Source organism: Lycium barbarum, chromosome 11 (genome assembly GCF_019175385.1).
Source record: "Lycium barbarum isolate Lr01 chromosome 11, ASM1917538v2, whole genome shotgun sequence".
Classification (NCBI taxonomy): Eukaryota; Viridiplantae; Streptophyta; class Magnoliopsida; order Solanales; family Solanaceae; genus Lycium; species Lycium barbarum.
Genome location: NC_083347.1, coordinates 1,454,284 through 1,476,633, shown reverse-complemented (window position 1 = coordinate 1,476,633; position 22,350 = coordinate 1,454,284). Strand labels below are relative to the sequence as shown.

The 22,350-nt window shown below is 34.3% G+C and overlaps 2 protein-coding genes and 1 long non-coding RNA gene across 3 annotated transcripts; 2 read left to right on the top strand and 1 right to left on the bottom strand.

The window, feature by feature from the left end:
• Nucleotides 1–119: 119 nt before the first annotated feature.
• Nucleotides 120–8,280, bottom strand: LOC132618359 (uncharacterized). Its single transcript, XR_009574071.1, has 3 exons — nt 7,552–8,280; nt 6,556–6,606; nt 120–474 (listed from the first exon to the last, which is right to left on the bottom strand). It is a non-coding gene; the product is annotated as an uncharacterized LOC132618359 (long non-coding RNA).
• A 4,162-nt stretch (nt 8,281–12,442) lies between these two features.
• Nucleotides 12,443–18,296, top strand: LOC132617459 (heavy metal-associated isoprenylated plant protein 41-like). Its single transcript, XM_060332458.1, has 4 exons — nt 12,443–12,558; nt 15,168–15,295; nt 15,795–15,993; nt 17,259–18,296. Exons 1-4 carry the CDS (start codon nt 12,443–12,445, stop codon nt 17,962–17,964), a joined length of 1,149 nt encoding a protein of 382 aa, XP_060188441.1. The 3' UTR covers nt 17,965–18,296.
• Nucleotides 18,297–19,904: 1,608 nt separating this feature from the next.
• Nucleotides 19,905–21,064, top strand: LOC132617458 (heavy metal-associated isoprenylated plant protein 47-like). Its single transcript, XM_060332457.1, has 3 exons — nt 19,905–19,910; nt 20,000–20,078; nt 20,790–21,064. Exons 1-3 carry the CDS (start codon nt 19,905–19,907, stop codon nt 21,062–21,064), a joined length of 360 nt encoding a protein of 119 aa, XP_060188440.1.
• Nucleotides 21,065–22,350: the final 1,286 nt, after the last annotated feature.

The window sequence follows — 22,350 nt, the reverse complement described above, 5'->3', positions numbered from 1 at the left end:
CCACATTAATATATTATGGTTAGTTGTTATTGATTTCCTCGAAGGAAACAACAATTAATGTATTTTTGTCACGACCCAACTAGGGGCCGCGACGGGTACCCGATACTTGTACCGAGCACCCCTTATCTCGTATCGTACTTTTACTACTAGGTGGGCCGTATAGACTATACCGTATCTTTTTTTTTCTGTTGCTTAACGCTAACATTAATGGCATAATTGTAGACATGGACTTATAAACTTTGCTAGCACATTATACAACGACGAGGACCACAAAAGTACAAAACATCTGACTGTACATATCTGTCTACGAGCCTCTAAACAAAGTACATCTACATATACAAGAAGGACCGGTTCTACCGTGCCCGAATATGTACACAAAAGTAGTACCAAGAAACTGAGGCTCCGGAACAACTGGAGCGCTGCCACAGTACTGCTGATGGAGCTTCTAAGAGTCAAATCTGTCTACCTGTTGACCTGCGTGGCATGAAACGCAGCGTCCACAAGAAGGGACGTCAGTACGAGTAATGTACCGAGTGTTGACACCCAATTTTGTCCCGCCTCTCCCCCGAAATACCTATTAATACTTCTAGTGTTTTGAGAAATTAAAAAATATGCATTTAAATTTTACTATAATTATTAGTCTTTTATTAACACCCACGTTTTATTATTCCGCTGCAGTTATTATTATTATTATTATAATTATTACTATTATTATTATTATTATTGTTATTATTATTCTTAAATTATCATTTTATTACTAATTGTCATTAATTATTATTTCTTGTTATTTCCATTATTATTATTATTATTATTATTATTATTATTATTATTAATTACTAATCATTATTATCAGCGTTATTTTTTATCAATTATTAATCATCATTATCATCGTTATTTTATTATTAATTATTATCATTGTTTTATCAATAATTTTTATTTATTATTATTATTATCATCATTATTATTTCTTATTATTATCATTATTATCTTATTATTACCACTATTATTGTTATTATTATTAATTTATTAACATTTTGCCACTATCAATAATTGTTATTTATTATTATTATTTTATTATTAATTATTATCATCTTTATTATTATTAATTATTATCATTTTTAATTATCAATATTTGTTATTACTATTATTATTATTATATCTATTATTATTTTTTATCACTATTATCATTATTACCATTATCATTATTGTTATTAGCAGTATTACTACCGCTATTTATTTGCTGATATTATTTAGTATTATTCAAACTTGCATTTCTCAACGTTTCTACCAACTTCCGCATACGCATCGCATTTACTTCGCACATTTTAATGATAGCGTTTGTTATTAAATATTATTGCACGGTCATTTGCGACATCATATAATTTTTACCCGGGTCTTTTTTATAATTACATATTTATGTATTAGGTGATATTTTGGCACCCTTAGTACATCGTTAATCAAAATGTGTCTCTTATTCAAATTTAGAAGTCAAACTATTTCTTGCACTCAGTCCGTATTTGGACTTACCGGACCTCAAATCAAAGTCCGATTAATTCCTAATATTTTTGGACTAGGCCATGTTTTTATCTCAATTTTTTTTTAGACCAGTGCATGTTTTAATTCACTAGTCCATCTTTTCAGAACCCAGTCTAAAATTGACCCGGTCCACAAATGGACCGGGTCCGATATATTTTCATCAAAATAAGGGAAACCCTAAAAAGGGTTCCCTCATTTTTTTCCTCTTCCGCCTCTTCTTCTTCCTTTCCTCTCCATCTCTTTCCTCCCCTGAAAACCCTAGCCGCTATCTCCTCTTTCCCGCCTCTCACGCCGCTCCCCACTCACCCCCTTTCCCTCCTTCTTCTCCGCTCCCACTTCTCCCTGTTTTCCTCTCTCTGTCTCCCACCTCTTTCTATTCCCCACCTCCGCACTTCCCTTCCCCGCTCCTCTTTCCTTTTTAAGCAAAAAACCCTATAAATAGAGGGTAGGGGGAAATCCCTCAAGGGGAGGTGCTAGAACCCCAAAAAAAAATTGCCTCGCAAAGAAAGAAAATCTCAAAGGAACAGAATTTTTGGATTCGAAAATCCCCTGAAATTATAAGTTCTTCAGTGGCTGAAACCCCCTTTAAAAAAAAAAGAGTGTTTTTCTAGCCGTCTCAATTCCCCCTAAATATCAGCTCACTTTTTTTTAGTCGAAGCGTTGGATCGTTTGTTTTAGTCTCTTTTGTTGTTTCTGTTACTGTTTCGCATCCGAGTCTACACAAACTCGGAAATTCGAGGTGTTCGAGTGTGAATCGAAGACCCCGCATCCACTTCGCTGCACCCGAAGAAGGTGAATTCTCTTCCTTCAAGTTCTTTAGTAATCGTTTGAGTGTTTTAAGCTATTTTGTCGATTTGTTTGCGTAGTCGTATTTTAATTGTGTTTTTTTAGTTATTCTGGTCGAATTAAACATGTTCGATCCTGTTTAGTTTTAATTCTGGGAGCATGTTAGCCTTATATACAAGTTTAGATTCACCCGGTGCTTATATTTGTTTGTTAGCATTGTCATTAGATTAATCATGTGTAGGTTCAGATTAGGAGACCTGTTAATCGTGTTTATGTGCATTAGTTTTTTTATGATTGGTTAGACTCTATCTCATCCGATTAGGATCTAATAAGGACCATTATAATGCCTATTTTGTTTGCTTCCACATACTGTTTAGAAGGGTGGTGACAATCCTTGCTTGCCCTCTAAAATCTGGGGTTGTCGTTTCACTATTATGACATCTAATGAGTTCTGTGTTCATTTATATTCCAGAAGCCTATCCATCCTGCTAATATGGTTTTAAATTTGTTATGCCTGTAAATTGCTTATGTCAAACCTGGATTAATGGGTGCTGGATTTGATCAGCTTAGTTAAATACATGTTAGATAATACATAAGCTTTCCTGCTTGGCATCATGATTAGCACACTCGACCCTTTGTCTGTTTTCTTTTAATTAGTGTACAAGCTGATTTTGAATATCTGAGATGTGTCCGTATCTGTTAAGTCAAGTTCAAGATCATTTGTGACCTATGTGTTTGATATACTGAATGGTTCTTTTATTGGTGTGTTGCTTCATAGTCTGCAAACCTGCACCAATGCCCTATTAAGTCCTGTAATACTGTTTAAAGTCCTTTGTTGACAAAACTGTTAGTTGTGTACTATATGATCATTTCTATTTAAATTTGTACCTGATCAGGCTCATTTAGCCATATTTGTTTAGTATTGAATCTGTAGTTTACTGGATAAGCTCAGCTAGTTGTTGGTTGCCTAATTGTGTACATGCCCAATCTTAGTCACACCTAATGTAGATTGTGCATGTTCATCCTAGTTGCCTACTGTTCATTTTATCTATGTTTAGTCTTATATTATTTGGTAAACTTTCTGACAGAATTAATTTCTCTGGGTTTAGTTGAACTTAGATTAACCCCTGAAAATGAGGTGCTATCTGCCTAAGTCATCTTCAAAGATCATATTAGCATACTTGAATGGTCTAATCTTGCATGTCTAAAGCTCACAACTTGTTTAATTATACCCATATCATTGGTTGTGTATGATTCATTAAATTATGCAACTTATGAATTAATCAATATCACTAGCGAGAGTTACATGTTTTTTTTTTACCATCATAAAAAATTGTCAGCTGTTTAGCCAGAATTGTGAGCTAGTGTGTACTTAAGCATAAGCTTCAATTGATCTAAGATTTGTTGCCTTTTTTTGCCAATGTACTATGTGTTCATTTAAGATGAGTTTTTGAAAGATTCATTAAACTAGAAATAATATGCTCAAATGCATTTGCAAGATTTGTTTACAAGGCCAAGATGGATATTTTATTAAGCGCCCCTGTTTGATTGTTCAAATTGAAGCTTGGGTTCAGAATCAAAAACATGTTTTAAGTTCAATATGGGAGCTGTTGACTTAAAAGCATGGTGTATATATATGAACTGTGTCGAATAAAGTGTAATGAAACAGTCTCTATAGTTGAAAAATGTCCTTGCCTCTTGATAATTCACTTGCATATGCTTGAAACTGTCCATTCAGGAGTATGTATTTATTTTTTTAGTTTTGCATCTGCTTTGCCTAGTCATGTCCATGCTGCAAGTTGTGAAATAGTTATAGATTATAAATAATCTCGGTCTTTAATATGTGGCTGCTAAATCTCTCCAGAGGATATCAAAATGATATCAATATCCCTTAATTTAGTGCATCTGTTTCAATTCTCCATATGATGGATTACTTTGTATGATCACTTCTGATTCAGAATTAAGTCTACATGTTAATGGAGTGTGCTCGGATCACTGGTTATATACTTGAACCATGATAAAACGTCTGGGAAATTCTTCTGATCATAGCCATAGCTGTCCATTATGTTTGCTTTGGTATATCTGTTTTGATATGTCCTTAGGGTAGCCTCTGAAGTACCCCTTTGGTTCTAACTCCTTTCCCTTTTCGTTTCATGCATGACCATCGCATACGAGTCCGAGGGACTCGTTCTTCTCCTGCTCTGTGTTGGGCTAAAAGCCCGACGACGTCTCCTCCGTATCCAGTTCTGCCCGCAACAAACAATAGAAAACAATATTCTGGGCCAAAGCCCAATGCACAGGAACAGCAGCAGCAGCCCAACAATATGAAAACTGCTGGGCCAAAGCCCAACAGAAAAATGGGTCCAGCAGTGCCCAAACGGGCTGGCCCATTTGATACTTATTACCCTCTTATTTTATTTTGTGCATATAAATTTGTATTATGCAAACTAATTCTTTGTTTATTTTGCTTTCTTAGTTTAGATAAATCTTAAATAATTAGTAGGCTTAGTTTTAGTAATGGGTAGTTAGTTTAAACAAAACCAATAACTAATCCCATAAGTTTTTTTTCATTTTTTCTTCTCTCCACATTAAATTATTCATAGAATATATGATATTTGCTTCTAGAATAATTGATGGCATAAATTCATATTTTGATTTCCAAAACACCACTGTTACATAAATGTAAACTCAAGCATATTTTCGCAAATAACTCTTCAAATTTGGAATCAATCATACATCATTTTGGCTAAGTATAATTAATAAAGTTAATGAAAAAGAGGGAAACTCATGTCCTTTTTTCGTCATAATTGTCTTCTAAGCAAAAAATAAGTCTAAGCATTTCTACATCATCATGTTGATATAATATAAGTTTATTTAAGATTCACATTAGCTACCTTATATTTGTTCATGCTCTTAAAATCGCAAGAAAAGAATTATTAATATCTTACTATTTGGTTTGTTTCAAATGTCTATTAAAATACTGTGCAAACCCGCTCTTCTTCTATTTATATATTCCATGCAAATCTTATTTTAAGAAGCATCATTATTTAAAGCTTTTTTTAGCAATTTTATAAGTTTTATTCGAAATGACATTTAAAATCTTCTTTTATGTAAATTATTATATTTTCTCTAAATCTTATCTTAAGCAAACAGTTTATATTTTCTTTAAAACTTTAGCAGTATTATAAGTTATTTTATTTAATTTCAAATATTATATTTGCATCTTTAGCCCTAATTAATTAACCTAAGTTTGGTCGGATAACCGTAAGTTAACGGATTCTAAAGGATGCCTAACCCCTTCCCTTTAGGATAATATAGAGCCCTTACCTAGAATCATACTGGTTAAGCAGACTATTAACAGAGGTTTAGCTAGCTTCACCTTAGTTAATAATCAGGTGCCCTAATTCACCTTAAAATCAATTAGGTGGCGACTCCTTAAAACAAAATAATAAATAGGAATCACCAATATGTTGTACTCCGCTAACTCCCGGATTAAAATGGGGTGTGACACCGAGTATGTAAGGCATGAATAATAACATAAAAGAGATATAGCGCATGTCATGAAGTAGAAACACAACCTGTACATATAAGTGCACGTTGGCGGATACCATGCATGCTTAGCGCTGCGGAACGTGCAGCCCGATCCATATGTGCATATACTATAACGTATTGCTGCGGCACGTGTAGCCCGATCCATATACATATAATACTTTGCTTTCTTGGAAAAAATTTCTTTTCATATATATATAACATAGAACATATCATATTGCCGAGGCGTCGGCTCCGATCCATTTAACCATATATCCCGCGTCCGGGACGATATCATGTACCATACTCCAACTGATCAGGTGGCTATGCGTCTATAGCGCCTTCTCTTTCCCAATCTTCCCCATATACATGTACATATACTTATCGTTCGATAAACGAAACAATTAAGAAAATCCGGGAATAACGGACCCACCTCGGGTCAAATGAGGTGGCGTACACGATTTACATACGTTACATTTCATGACGTCACTTGTGAGAGTTTTAAGGTAGTCGGGTCCTATTTGTGCAAGTTCTAGATGTTTAGGCAATTTTTCAACATTTCATACAATATTTAATTCAATTCTACTGAATGAAAAAGGGGAAACTTTGGGTGCGGATTTCGGAGAATAGAGTTGTCCCCGAGGCTCGTATCCAACTTATTACGTTTAAGACATGCCATAGAAGGAAGGGTGAATCCTTACATACCTTTTCCGATTCATACACGTCTCCAAAATCAAGTTTCAAGTTCGCCAAAATCTACAATTTGGTCACAATTACCAAATGTTAATTGTAAGGCTTTAAGATTTCAATCTTAACCAATACTTGTCTACAAAAATTTGGGCAGCATCTCCCCTATAAATACACCATCCCCAAAATTCAACTTAGCCAATTTTTAAATCAACAACAATCCGGGAATTCAACCCGGCCAAACTATCAACACAATGACAACAACCATGACTACAAAACACAATATAACACAACTAGTCTTCTTTCCAACATAATGCAGTAGCTTTCGTTCCAACTTCACATTTCCAAACCAATCTCAATGTTTTTACATTCATTACTAATCAAGATCATTACAATCTAATTCAGAAGCATTTCATATCATTTCTACCAAATATTCACAAGATACACAAAATATACAAACTTTCCACCAAAACCATAATCCATCCAAAACTTCAAATCTTCAATCTACATATTCATAACATATTTCCATCTTCCAATTTCATCAACCATAATCATAATTTGCACCTTAATAATTTCATTTTCATAATTACATAAATCTACCATAAAATCACAAAACTTCTCATAACCACTTAACAACCAATCTTTCATGCCAATATGGACTATTATCCTTCCAAATTCACCAACTAACATAATAATTCACATTTAAAACTCCACTTCTATAATTACATAAAAACTTCATTAAAATCATATAATTTCCTATAACTATTCCCAATAATTTTCCATGCCAACTTGAACCATTTTCTTCCATTTCCAATATAAATTTCACCATAACCACAACTAGAATACAACATAAAATTCAACTCATATTATTTATACAACAATATACATATATGTCCACTTACATATATGCACACCCACTTTGTAAACTTCCATATTTCCATAAATTCTACTCATTTCTACATACTACAACATAAACCAACCTTCATAACATAATAAAAAGGGATTAATTCTTACCTTTTTCTACAATCTTCTTCACTTGACCAAGTTGTCAACTTGAAGAAACAAGTGTTCTTTCTTCCAAAATAATTACACCAAGTTGTAAAGGACCCTTTAATTGGTAGAAAATGATTTTTGAAAAAAAAAAAAAAAAATTTTTTTTTTTTTTGGTCTAGAGCTTGGCCGAAAATGGCCTTCTTATTCTTGCTCTTCTTTCTCTTGTTTCTCTCTTTCTCAATTGTCTTGAAACTTCTAAATGTTTCAAGACAATTTAATGATCCTTTATATTAATTATCACATGGGAAATTTATTAATTTTGTGGGCTTGGGCCATAAGATGGCCGGCCACCCCTCTCCTTTGGGCCTTAATTCGTTTTTTATTTTTTTGGGCCAACTCGGTTGATCCCGAGTTGGGCCTAGCCCACTGACCTTTCGACCTTAAAACGTCCATATCTCCTTGTACCGATGTCACCTGGGAACCCACGACCTATGGTTGGAAAGCTAATTCAATTATCTACAACTTCTATTTCTTGGTATTTTCCAAATTCCAAACTTATAATACCTTTTTTGCCCCTAGAAGTCAGATCACCCGAAAACGTTTTCTTAAAAATATTCGTTTGGAGGACTTCCACTTTGATTTGGCCCAAGGGTCCTTCTTGAGTTGTGTTTAACTTCACATATGTGATTCATATGACTTTTCAGATGTCCCAAAAAAATCTCGATGTGTGGGCCCCACCTCAGCAAATAATCTGACGTTCAAAAATACGGGATATAACAATTTTCCCCTGAAGGAATTAATAACTATGTGGTTGCCTTTTTGATACAAAATGTTCAGATGTTAATGATGAATCTCCCTGAAGGAGATGTTTGAAATATTGAAGTTTAGAATTCAATGTTTATTTCGTGACACCAGTAGTGTCGAAATTTGCTTCATGGTACCAGAAGTATTTAAGAAATATTTGGTAATATAAATTAATGATCAAAGGCTCCAGAAGAGCTAGTTATTTATTTACAAGTATCATGACACTAGCAGTGTCCAAATAATATTTGATCATGATAAATAAATTAAAGTCTCTTGAAGATGTTATATATGATAATACCATTCATCGTAGATCTTAATTGGTACGATGGAACACTATAGTAGACCTGAAGTTTACTAACAATAAAAATGGTTATCATATTGAGACTACAAATGATCGGAATATTAAATATCTTCAAGTTACTACCGGTAAGAAATACACAAGTGAAATGTTACCCAAGCATGATAAGATCACATACCACGATAAACCAGAAGTTTATTGATATATAATTTCATGCAATAGTAAACCAGAAGTTTATTAAAAGAAATAGCACTCGTGATAGTAAACTTGAAGTTTACGGGTACAGATAATTTTATCAGTTGACACTTGACAAGACCATTTTGATCGTCCTGATTTAAATCTGATGTGCTAATTGAGTATTAAAAACATATTGAAGAACTAGAAGATTCTTCAAGAATTTGTTTGTGTTGCTTGTTCTCATAATAAGTTGATTAAACCAGCTAATGTTGGGACTGAATCCCCAAAATTCTGAAAAATATATAAGGTGAATGTGGGCCCCTTCACCTGCAATGTGATGTCTTAAATAGATGCATCTATTTAAGGCAGTCACATGTATGTTTATTGTCAACTGGCAGTTTGACATTTACAAAGTTGCTTGCTCAAAATAATTGAGTTGGAAGCACAATTTCCAGAATATGTAATCAAGACAATCATCTTGATAATGCTGATTTATATCTAAGTTGGTTTGGCATTGGATGCCTCCATAATACAGCTAAACCATTGCTTATGAGAACAGAGTTTCAGATGTTGGTCTGAGATATGATATATTGCATACAACAACACTTGTATGCTTCAGATCAATAAATTTTGATAAATTCTCCCCTCATATTTGGTTCAGGGTCAGGAACTAGATATTTTCATCTTTTAGCATTTGATGTGCGGTATATGATTAATGGATATACCATGATGCACACAGATGAATTTTCCCAAAGAAAATGGGGACATATGTCACTAAAATAAGGGGGAGAGAATAAGCAGCTAAGAAATATGTTGTGAATTATCATCAGTATGATCCTCAGATAATTCAAGTCAAATGCTGGAAGCATTTGCTGACCCAACTATTACATATTTCATCTGCAAAATGCTCTTAATGTCCCTGAAGGACAAAGTCTACAGCGTGCATGGAGCATGGTAGACCAATCGGTTCCAAATATAATAATCCTTGAAAAAGGGAGGAGCAAATGATCATAATAAGGAGGCAATGTGCTCTTGAAGAGCTACGACATAACACTTCATAAACCTTATAGGAGGTTCAGGTACCTGAAAATAATGAAGTGATGAGATCTCAGTAAGTTATGTCGAATTGCGAACCGATACAACATGATATCTTGTCGACAATATACAATATAGCGCGCAATATTGTATAAGGTTGTGAGGATTTGATTTCTACGTCTCTTAAAGCATGTTGACGTAGAATAATTACCAAGTAAAATGATCCATCTTGGTAAACGTAATGTTTATTGGGCCAGCAGTCCAAACAACAGAAGATGTCACATTAATTATACTGATGGATGTTGTCGCGGCCTATGTGGCTTACTTGATGAAATTTATATGAAAATTCCTGAAGGATATAAAATGCCTGAAGCATTTGGTTTAAAGTCTCGGGAAATGTATTCAATCAGATTACAAAGATCATTATATGGTTTAAAACAATCAGGGCGTATGTGGTATAATCGCCTAAGTGAGTACTTGATAAATGAAGGATATATAAATGATGTCGTTTGTCCATGTGTTTTTATTAAGAAAACAAAATCAGGGTTCATTATACTTGCTGTTTATGTTGATGACATAAACCTCATTGGAACTCCAGAAGAGCTCCAAAAGGCGATTGAATATTTGAAGAAAGAATTTGAGATGAAAGATCTCGGAAAGACAAAACTCTGTCTTGGTCTGCAAATTGAACATTTCGCAAAAGAGATCTTTATACATCAATCTGCCTATACTGAGAAAGTTTTAAATCGGTTTTACATGGACAATGCGCATCCTTTAAGTACTCCTATGGTTGTTCGCTCACTTGAAGTGAGCAAAGACCCGTTCCGACCTCAGGAAGAAAACGAAGAGCTACTTGGTCCTGAAGTACCATATCTTAGTGCAATAGGTGCACTTATGTATCTTGCTAATGCTACAAGACCTGACATAGCATTTTTTGTTAATTTGCTAGCAATATATAGCTCTTCTCCTACACGGAGGCATTGGAACGGGATTAAGCATATATTGTGATATCTGAAGGGAACTAGCGATATGGGTCTGTTTTATACTAACAAAGGTAGTACAGATCTTGTTGGTTATGCAGATGCAGGTTATTTATCTGATCCACATAAAGCTCGATCTCAAACGGGCTATCTGTTTACATGCGGAGGTACTGCTATATCATGGCGATCGACCAAGCAGTCCATTGTTGCTACTTCTTCAAATCATGCTGAGATAATCGCTATTCATGAAGCAAGTAGAGAATGTATGTGGTTGAGATCAGTGATACATTTCATCAGAGAAAGATGTGGCTTGAAGTGTGATACAAAAATGCCCACAGTATTATATGAAGATAATGCTGCATGCATAGCTCAATTAAAAGGAGGTTTCATAAAAAGAGATAGAACAAAGCACATTTCACCAAATTTATTTTTCACACATGATCTCCAGAAGAATGGTGATATTGATGTGCAACAAATCCGTTCAAGTGACAATCCTGCATATTTGTTCACTAAATATTTGCCAACTTCAACTCTTGAGAAGATGATATTCAAGATTGGAATGCGAAGACTCCGACATCTGAATCTTGGTCTTCGTCAGGGGGAGTGAAATACGTGTTGTACTCTTTTTTCCTTAACCAAGTTTTGTCCCATTGGGTTTTCTTGGTAAGGTTTTTAATGAGGCAGCTCTCAAAGCGTATTTCTAGATATGTGCAGTCTTTTTCCTTCATTAGGAATTTTTCCCACAGGGTTTTTTTTTTTTAATAAGGTTTAACGAGGTACATCATCTATTAATGGACATCCAAGGGGGAGTGTTATAAATATCCCAAGTAGTGGATATCCATTAAGATATAAATATCCCAAAATATCCCAAAATATCCCAAAATATCCCATGTCCTGTTGCTCCTATAAATAGGATGCACAGATGCAATGTTGAAAGAGCAGAAATAATATAATATGATATCTCTCTACATATTCTCTCTACATATTTCTTCTGTGTATTTACTTCATAGTTTTATTTTATATTCACATCGCTCGCACACGAGATTGTGTGCGTGCTTATAAGCAGGGCCTGAAGCCTTTACTTATATACGCGTTTTAAAGCCGTGAGGTGCGCCAAAGCGGACAATATGTATAAGCTGTTTATAACACGTTATCAGCACGATGCTCGCGATGAGGGGGTGTGTTGTGAACTTGAAGTTCCCACATCGCTCGCACACGAGATTGTGTGCGTGCTTATAAGCAGGGCCTGAAGCCTTTACTTATATACGCGTTTTAAAGCCGTGAGGTGCGCCAAAGCGGACAATATGTACAAGCAGTTTATAACAAGTTTGAATTTTTCAGCTACTTGATTATATTAATAAATCAACTAGAAATAGAACATCGGTTTTTCAAATTGCATTACTATGTTGCACGCCCGTGCAAAACTAGCAAATACAAAAGGCAGAAACAACCTATGTTAACCCTTTCCAATTAGAAGGAATACCTATCTCAATCTTTTATTTCTGTGTAACTCCATTCTAAGGCAACAATCCTTCCTTCAAGCACTTAATGCACTAGATAGACAATACCAACCAAGTATGAGATGCCTATTATTTTCTTTTCTTTTGATAGGTAAATTATGAAAGTCCATCATTCACAGTCCCAAACGTTGTTGGCTCTAGGAAGTAGACCATACAAATTCACTGCTGCTAGGATGCTTCACATGGCTTATCTGGAAGCTAATAACTTAGGAATGTAAAGTCCATAAACAAGATTTATCTACGCTTCTGTAAAAGATTGCTTGAAAGAAACTGTCTTCTAGAATATTTCAAAACATTAAGCATGATCTCTACACATACTCAGTTAGTATGGACCAGCATAACTTGATCAAATTAATATTTTATCATATTGCTGGCCCTATTAATCAGGTCATCTCAAACGTTATTTAAGTTTCAATTTATTTTATTTTATTTTACTTTATCTTTTGACAAGTTAAAATGCTGCTTATCATTTCATGTTACCATTTTCTTAGAAAAAAAAAAAAGCTGCTTGTCGTTCCTGCTATGTATTGCTACTTCCAGGAACTCCCTAAGATAACAGTTAGTCAAATATTCGAATGTATGAAACTCTATTAGATAATGGACATACCTGGGAATATCATAAGGAACTGATAGCACGCAAGCTGCCAAAGCAAGTATCTGCCCATGAAGGGATGCTACAGAGAGTCCAGAATGCATGCTTCTGCAATTGTGGGCCCCTTCACCTGTAATGTGATGTCTTAAATAGATGCATCTATGAGACGGTATGTTAATTGTCAACTGGAAGTTTGACATTTACGAAGTTGCTCGCTCAAAATGATTGAGTTGGAAGCACAATTTTCAGAATATGTAATCAAGACAATCATCTTGATAAATGCTGGTTTATATCTAAGTTGGTTGGCATTAAATGCCTCCATAATATAGCTAAACCATTGCTTATGAGAACAGAGTTTCAGATGTTGGTCTGAGATATAATATATTGCATACAATAGCACTTGTATGCTTTAGATCAATAAATTTTGATAAATTCTCCCCTCATATTTGGTTCAGGGCGCATGTGGTATAATCGCCTAAGTGAGTACTTGATAAATGAAGGATATATAAATGATGTCATTTGTCTATGTGTTTTTATTAAGAAAACAAAATCAGGGTTCATTATACTTGTTGTTTATGTTGATGACATAAATCTCATTGGAACTCCAGAAGAGCTCCAAGAGGCGATTGAATATTTGAAGGAAGAATTTGAGATGAAAGATCTCGGAAAGACAAAACTCTGTCTTGGTCTGAAAATTGAACATTTCGCAAAAGGGATCTTTATCCATCAATCTGCCTATACTGAGAAGGTTTTAAAATGATTTTACATGGACAATGCGCATCCTTTAAGTACTCCAATGGTTGTTCACTCACTTGAAGTGAGTAAAGATCTGTTCCGACCTCAAAAAGAAAATGAATAGCTTCTTGGTCCTGAAGTACCATATCTTAGTGCAATTGGTGCACTTATGTATCTTGCTAACGCTACAAGACCTGACTTAGCGTTCTCTGTTAATTCGCTAGCAAGATATAGCTCTTATCCTACACGAAGACATTGGAACGGAATCTTGTTGGTTATGCAGATGCAGGTTATTTATCTGATCCACATAAAGCTCGATCTCAAACAGGCTATCTGTTTACATATGGAGGTACTGCTATATCATGGCGATCGACCAAGCAGTCCATTGTTGCTACTTCTTCAAATCATGCTGAGATAATCGCTATTCATGAAGCAAGTAGAGAATGTGTGTGGTTGAGATCAGTGATACATTTCATCAGAGAAAGATGTGGCTTGAAGTGTGATACAAAAACACCTATATGAAGATAATGTTGCATGCATAGCTCAATTAAAAGGAGGTTTCATAAAAGGAGATAGAACAAAGCACATTTCACTAAAGTTATTTTTCACACATGATCTCCAGAAGAATGGTGATATTGATGTGCAACAAATCCGTTCAAGTGACAAATCGTGCAGATTTGTTCACTAAATATTTGCCAACTTCAACTCTTGAGAAGATGATATTCAAGATTGGAATGCGAAGACTCCGACATCTGAATCTTGGTCTTCGTCAGGGGGAGTGAAATACGTGTTGTACTCTTTTTTCCTTAATCAAGTTTTGTCCCATTGGGTTTTCTTGGTAAGGTTTTTAATGAGGCAGCTCTCAAAGCGTATTTCTAGATATGTGCACTCTTTTTCCTTCATTAGGACTTTTTCCCACAGGGTTTTTTTTTTAATAAGGTTTTAACGAGGTACATCATCTATTAATGGACATCCAAGGGGGAGTGTTATAAATATCCCAAATAGTGGATATCCATTAAGTTATAAATATCTAAAAATATCCCAAAATATCTCAAAATATCCCATGTCCTGTTGCTCCTATAAATAGGATGCACAGATGCAATGTTGAAAGAGCAGAAGGAAAATAATCTGATATCTCTCTACATATTCTCTCTACATATTTTTTCTGTGTATTTACTTCATAGTTTTTATTTCATAATAAATAGACAATAATTGAAAACTCTTATTTGCTTTCCTTCCAAAAGAAACTAAGGGCCCCGATTAGCACAAATGAAAAGCCTTGTAATTCCTGTATTACCCCCCGGAGGCTACAAGAAGAAAGCTCATATAAATCGTTATGTGGTGATGTCAAATCCGTAATTTTATTCAAGAAATTCAAATTTTATTTCCTTTTTAAGTTTTTGGGCACATAAACTGTCCCAGAAAAAGGTCCCTTTTGAGAATTGCAGCTATGGCAGAAAAAAGTCCTTTTGAGAAACAAAAAGTGATCAATGAAGAATACAACATTACTCTTCATATCATCAAATACTATTAGTTGGTGAAGGAGATTTCTCTTTTTCTCTATGTTTAGCTCACTCTTTTGGCAACGCTTCTAACATTGTTGCTTCCTCTCTTCAATCATATGGTACTCATTTTCACTCTATTTTCTTTCTGGCTGCTTATATTTTGCTTAATTTATGATGGGGTTTTTGCAAAATTTAATTTTTATTGTTCAAGAATGTTCTGTCATGCTTTCTTTAGTACTCCCTCTGTCCTAATTTAGTATCTTACTTTTGTTTTTTGATTTGTACAAAAAAAAAAAGTGTATCTTTCTATATTTAGTAAGTTTTAAATCACAAAATGTAAAAGACTTTTTAATACATTATGACCACAAGATATTCAAAAGCTGCTTTTTATTTCTTCAACTTTATGTCAAGTCAAACTACGACACTTGAACTGAACGATTTTTTTTTTTTTGTGTCATGGCTTCTCCTCTCTCTTTTTTTTTTTCAAACTGCTTTGAAATGTGCGCACGCTACCCTCCCAGACGTCACTTATAGAATTATACTGAGTATGTTTGTTGTTGTTGTTGTTGTAATTTTTTGCTGTTTAATTTTTACCCTTTTTGGTTCTGGTTGTAATAGATGTTGTGATCAAAATGTACAAGAATGCAGAATCAAACTTAGAAAAGTTGAAATCTTTGGGAGGAAGTATCTTGCATGGTGTGAATGCAACTAAAATGCAGCATCATCCTGATCTAAGTAACCGGAAATTCGATCGGATAATTTTTAATTTTCCTCATGCAGGGTTTCATGGCCGTGAGCATAATAAACATCTTATCCAGTATGTTTCCCACTTTTATCTTTTTGGATACATTTTTATTATGTGATTTTAACCCTGCTTGTAGTGTTGTATGTAACATGCTTTTCATGAAAATTTGAACTATTTAAGAAATATCTTTTTCAAATTGTTTTCTGGTGTTAGAGGAAAATAGCATGTATAGGAGTAGAAGGTGGAGTTTGAACTCCAGGGAGTGGATGAAAACTATGGGAGACTAGGGGTGTGTTTGGTATGGAGGAAAATATTTTTCAATTTTTGCAGAAAATACTTTTCATCGTACCAAACACACCTTAGGATTCAAATCCTAGTAGAGACAAAACGCTGGGGAAAGAGTTAACTAGTAGCTGTACTCAGAGCCGGAGCAAGGATTTGAAGCTTATGGAGCTAGATTCTAATCTTTTTAAGTTACTAGGTGTAGGGTTTACCCTGTATGCACCCGAAGGTAGCGCCTGCGGGTTCCCTTGTCATCAAAATAAAAATTAATAATTTATTCATATTCAATGGATTCTCAAAACAAATACCGTGTTTGAGCCAAAGCTACTGGGTCGATCGAACCCGTGGCTGACATGCTAGCTCCACCCGTGGTTATACTAGTAGGTACCTGGTGAAGTAGTCGAGTTACAGATACAACCCTTTTAAAGAAAGGGAGTAGAAGATTGAGGGTGGATAGAGGTGGGTTTAGGTTTTTAAATTTGTGGCTAGACTCTACGCCAAGAACTCATATTTAGCATAAATACTCACGAGCCCCTCATCCATTCTCGTTGAATGATTGCAGGGTATCGTATATGTAACTTATAATAGGGATCTTCGCTTCTACATTTTTACCAGTTTTGTCATGAATAACTAAATTTGCGTCGAACACAATGAGTGTCGAGTACCACTGAGGATGAGGATAGGAATGGGGTACGGTGTTTAGTATATTAATGCTGAAGATTTGCTCAAGTGATATGTAATTAGAGTTTGTAAAGGACTTGTAAGATAAAATTGTTTTCTTCAATGTAAGACAAGCAAAGATTGTAAAATGATTTAATTATGTTCATCTTTTGTGAGCAGTTTTTTTGGTTCATTTAGGCCAATAATTTGATCATACTGTGAACAGAATAAATTCCGTTTGCTGAAAGTATTGACTTTTGTCCTCTAGGTTAGTTGCTTAATTGTTCTTTTCTTGCACTGGATATTGCATTTTCTCAACGTATTGCGTGCGTTTTTTTCTTTTATGCAGAATGCACAGGAATCTTGTGAGAAGTTTCCTTTGGAGTGCAAAAAAGATGTTGCGTCTTGCGTGTCGGTGGTCAAATTCATGTTGCCCATAAAACGACTCCTACATACAACCGTTGGGATCTTGTTAGACTTGGAAAAGAAAACTCCTTGATTTGTATTGAATGTGCAGAATTCAGGGCTGAAAATTACCCTGGTTACAACAACAAAAAGGGAGATGGTCCAAAATGTGATGAGCCTTTTCACCTGGGTGAGTGCCAGACCTTCATGTTTATACTCGACCTGTCTCGTAAGAATGTGCCAATGACAAAACAAAAGAAACGCAATTTACATGAGCCATCTCAGAAACTTCAAAAAGTTCCCAAACACAATTTATATGCACCACCTCAGAAATTTCAAAAAGTTCCCAACTCCATAAGTCCTCCTATTTACTCCTTCCAGCAGCCACTAAGTTGGATTGGCCGGAGAAATTCTCCAACTTATATTAGTGACAAGAATGGTTTTCTGAGTTATGCGGGTTTACCTGCAACGCATGACAATAAAAGTGAATGTGTTAGGGTCTTTAAGCCGTATTTCAGTTATATTCAAGAAAATTTTGGAAGAAGAGAGGAAATTGGTGTTGAAGTTTCAGTTCGTCAAGCTCTGCAGCATGTTTCTTTGATGTACAGGGCTAAGATCGAGAGGCCCCCGGGAGCTTACTTGAAACTTTTGAAAGAGCTTCATTTTCTGAGCCTGTCCAGAATTTCGAGGTTATGACAGAAGCTTCAAGATCCCGATCGAAGACTGTGGTGAGCAACATGGTACAAAAGTATAAATTATGTGTCTAAAGCGAAGTAGTAGACATGAATATGCAAGTATCTGTTGTTGACTAACTATTATTCCCCATGTCTGTCTCTTTGTTTTACTGAAAGAACTTAATCGCAGACGAATGTTTTGTAAAGTTAAGATTGAAATATGTGTAACAAAGTTTAAAATGCTCTTGAAATTTGATTAGGCAATATGCTGTGATACTCTTTGTAGTTTGATGTGTTCTGATACATTCTAAGTGGTGTTTCCAAGAATAAAACTTGGCTTAATTGGTAAGAGTCAATTTACTTTAACCATGATTTTATGATTTTATTTCCAGGTATTGTAGCTAGTTTCATTTATGTCAATTTCTGTTAAGTAATTCTCCCCACTTCCCACTTATTCATCCAGGGTACAATGTAGAAACTTTCGATATTCAGCTTACTATTGTACGTTATGTGAGTTGTACTTTCACTACTACATGCTCAATATTCTGCTTACTAATCAACAATCAAGAATGAGTAGTTTGAGATTTTACATTCTGCGTAGTCAGTTTTTTATCAACTGATATATATAATCTGTTAATTTTACGCTCAAGTGAAGGCCCGTTGGTTGTTGTCCTCGGGCTTTGGTTTAGTAGTAAGGGGATAAGAGCGCAACACGTGATATATGGGGCGTATGGGTTAGGCGCACGTCACACCCCATGTCTGACAGCGAGATTTGGTCGGATGGGCATTCTCATAATTACGAGCAGTTCATATACGTATGCTAACAAACATACAAATAAATGTATGTTTATGCATATATGCAAACATTCAAATAATATGTACTCTATGATGTTTGACCACATTCTCCATATGGCTTAATATTAAAAAATTGTAAGTAAACGGGCTTCACTTGAGTCTCAATGATAAAGGTACAAAGTCAACCATTTTTTTTTAACACCTTTTCGGTTCCTTCCTCCGTAGCCAGAGCTCGGAGAAGCAAACTCTTATGCTCTGGGTGACATATATATGCTATGGTCGTGATCATGTGTGAGCTAACCCCAAAAACCCGTCCAGATATACACACATATACATGTGTATCTGTGTGTATTATATCAATTTTCTCTACAAAACATGTATCTTGATATACTTTGCAAAACATTATCAGCACATTCAATTCAGTCGATATAAAAGACGTCATTATAATTTGCGAGAGTAAAGATCGTGGGAGTAGGAGGAGGTGAAAAGGCACAAGACATTATTATTTAAGAAATGCACTAGTTGCTTTTAATTTATTACTTTTAATTTAAGAATTTCAGTTGGTTAAAATGTTGGGACCAACCTAGTATTTTATAGAAAACAAGTACAGTGTATAATAATTGGATATAGGATAAATGGATGTTGGGATTCAAGAAAACTTGAAGTTTCTACTATAAATTTTTTATTATGTAAAACATTGATTATAATTTATAATTCATTAGGTGAGACGACGACCAAATTTTATCTCCAAGCTAGTCAATTTGTGATTTGTCATTATTTTCTTTTCCTTATTTTCAAAAAATCATGCAATTTTGTTCCGTGCCAGCTGATTAACAACTTAATTAAGAAGACTTGGGAGTTAATTTATTTTTTTATAATTAGTAGAACGTTGAGGTAGTCATGTAATTATGGCTACAAGCATTATGATATTATCTTTTGAAGATGAAATAAAATTATATTTGTCTTTGAAGAAGAAATAATTGTAAGTAGTACGAACTACGAAGTATACAATACATGAACACGGTATCTGTCTTTGTCATAGAAGAATGAGATGACGATATTGCAATCATCACCTTCACCTATATAGACAATTCCAGTCTCTTTATATATAAAGTCCTTTCATTATCATTTTGACTACCAGAAAATTAAGCTCCATTTCACAAGAACATGAAGGTAATTAAGTCTTTAAAATTATTATTAGTTTGTCTCTTTTCTTCCATTGTTATAATCTCTATTCTAATTAATCATATATGTCGTAACAGAAAAAGATTGTGATTGATCTCCCTCTCAACACTGATCACTGTAGATCAAAGGCTATGCAGATTGCTGTAAGAACTCCAGGTATTTTTGTCTTTTAATTCTCTCCCTTTTGCATAACTTTAAAAAAAAAAAAAAAAAAACCTTTTTCCACTGAGAACTTTTGCTAAGTAGTAATGATATGCTTCCTACATTAAGGGTGTGCTGGATATAATGCGAAATATATTTCAGATATAAGTCATTTTCTGTTATTTAATTTTTAATCAACATTTAATTTTGAACCATAAGGAGAAAAATACTTCCATTACTTACGGGTGTAAACTATTTTTCTTCCCAATTATCTCAGTGTACTGTTAACGTCATGTATCACGATTTTAAGTTTTAACTATAACTCAGAATTATAATCAAAACAGTACTCCCTCCGTCCCATTTTATATGAGCGTGCTTGACTGGACACGGAGTATAAGAAGAAAAGAAAAACTTTTGGAACATGTGTAGTTACAAATCATTTCATTAAGATTAAGGGTAAGATGATAAATTTGAGGTTAAATTATTACTAAATATAGAAAGATATCATTATTTTTTAAACTGATTAAAAGGACAAGAGTGTCACATAAATTGAGTCGGATGGAGTAATTAGTTTGCTAATTGTACTATTACCCATCCTTAAAGAACTTTTTTTTTTTTCGAGAAATATGCATGTTCGGAAAAATAACTTTCGTCACATCAAATACATTGAAATACCCTCATTATAATAACAGAATAATGCGTTTGGAGTTGTTGATTGATATGCAGGGGTAATATCAGTGAACATAGACATGGAAAAAAGCCATTTGGTGGTGATTGGAATAGGAGTCGATTTTTTCAAGTTGATGCATTGCATAAGAAGGAAATTCAAGTGTTCTCGAATTGTGATTATTGAAGAAGTGAAACCCGATGAGAAGCCCGACCCGAATAAAACGGAAGATAAAAAACCTTGTCCTCCAACATGCAATCCATGTGTGCCGCAGTTCTATCCAATATGCCAACCCGTTTATGATCCATATAATCCAACTTGCTCCATTATGTGATGATATATATATATATATATATATATATATATATATATATATATATATCTCCAATATGTTTTAATTTGCTCATTCAAGATGTTTATTAGTTCTTGATTCCATGACATGAACATTTATCTTTATCAAATTGTTTACCGAGAGTCTGTTTAATTTTGTTCACGTACTAGTTATACATGAATTAATTATAATATGATGTTTAATTTAATTTGTGCAGTTGATAATAATGTGAGAATTCATGTTATATGGTGAATAACAAGAGGAAATGAGATATGCAGAGATTGTTATGTAGGAGTTGTTAGTTTAACTCTTATTCGAATACTGTTAATACGTATATTTCACATTTTATCGCGTATGTATAAGAGTCCGGCACTTTTGTAACTCGGAAAAAAAAATTTGGAACCAAACTAACCCATTAAAAAAAAAAAAAAACAAACTAGGCTTCATGCACAGAATCTATGCGTGAAAGGACCAAAATGTAACTTTTTAAGTTTGGTCCTTTCACGCACAGATTCTGTGCGTGAAACCCTTGCCTAAAAACCTGACCCAACCTTTATTCTTTCTCCTCTTTCATTTTCTCCATCTTCACCCTTTCAACACACTTTTGCACTTCCAAAAACATGTCTCAAAGTTTTGAAACTTCAATGTTTGCTATGCAACCCGATATTTGCAAATGCAGTTATTACTGTAAACTAAAAACATCAAAGACCCAAGATAATCCGGGTCGCCCTTTTTGGCGTTGTAAAGTGCCCGAAGTAAGTGTTTTTATATTTTTTAGTGTTTTTTTTTCACGTTATCCATATATTTTACTTTAAAAAACTGCTTTCCTTGTAATGTTTATAGGATATGGGCGGTTGCAAATACTTTCGGTGGGAAGATAGCATTCACGTGGATAAAACGGTGGCAGCGAATTTTAAAAATTTAGTTTTGGATAGAGATACCGCGACTTCACGTATCTCTAGAGATACCGCTAAGTTGGACTCGCAATTTAAGCTTGTGGAAGCTGAAGAAAAAATTGAAGGTTTGGAGGTGTTGCTCACCGATTCCAAAAAAAAAAAAAGAATTTTGTTGAAGGCTAAACTTAGAGAGGCTCAACATGAGAAAATAGCTTTGAAAGAAAAACATAAATTGTGGAAGATTATTTGTGCTATGTTGTTGTTGTTCATTATTTATATGTATTTTGTTTATTAAGTTTAATATTTCTATGGATTATGTTTTTTTACTAGTTGTACATTTTCCCCTATAATGTAATCCGCACCCTTTATGTACTAATTTAGTCGTGTTTCTTT

Excerpts from the sequence above, each read along its gene's own strand:
- LOC132617459 (XM_060332458.1), top strand. The coding sequence starts at position 12,443 with ATGAAAGTCCATCATTCACAGTCCCAAACGTTGTTGGCTCTAGGAAGT. Across the intron at positions 12,559-15,167 it reads GAAGCTAATAACTTAGGAAT|AATACAACATTACTCTTCAT; the intron begins GTAAAGTCCATA and ends TGATCAATGAAG. Across the intron at positions 15,994-17,258 it reads CATAATAAACATCTTATCCA|ATGTTGCGTCTTGCGTGTCG; the intron begins GTATGTTTCCCA and ends AGTGCAAAAAAG.
- LOC132617458 (XM_060332457.1), top strand. Across the intron at positions 20,079-20,789 it reads GATTGCTGTAAGAACTCCAG|GGGTAATATCAGTGAACATA; the intron begins GTATTTTTGTCT and ends ATTGATATGCAG.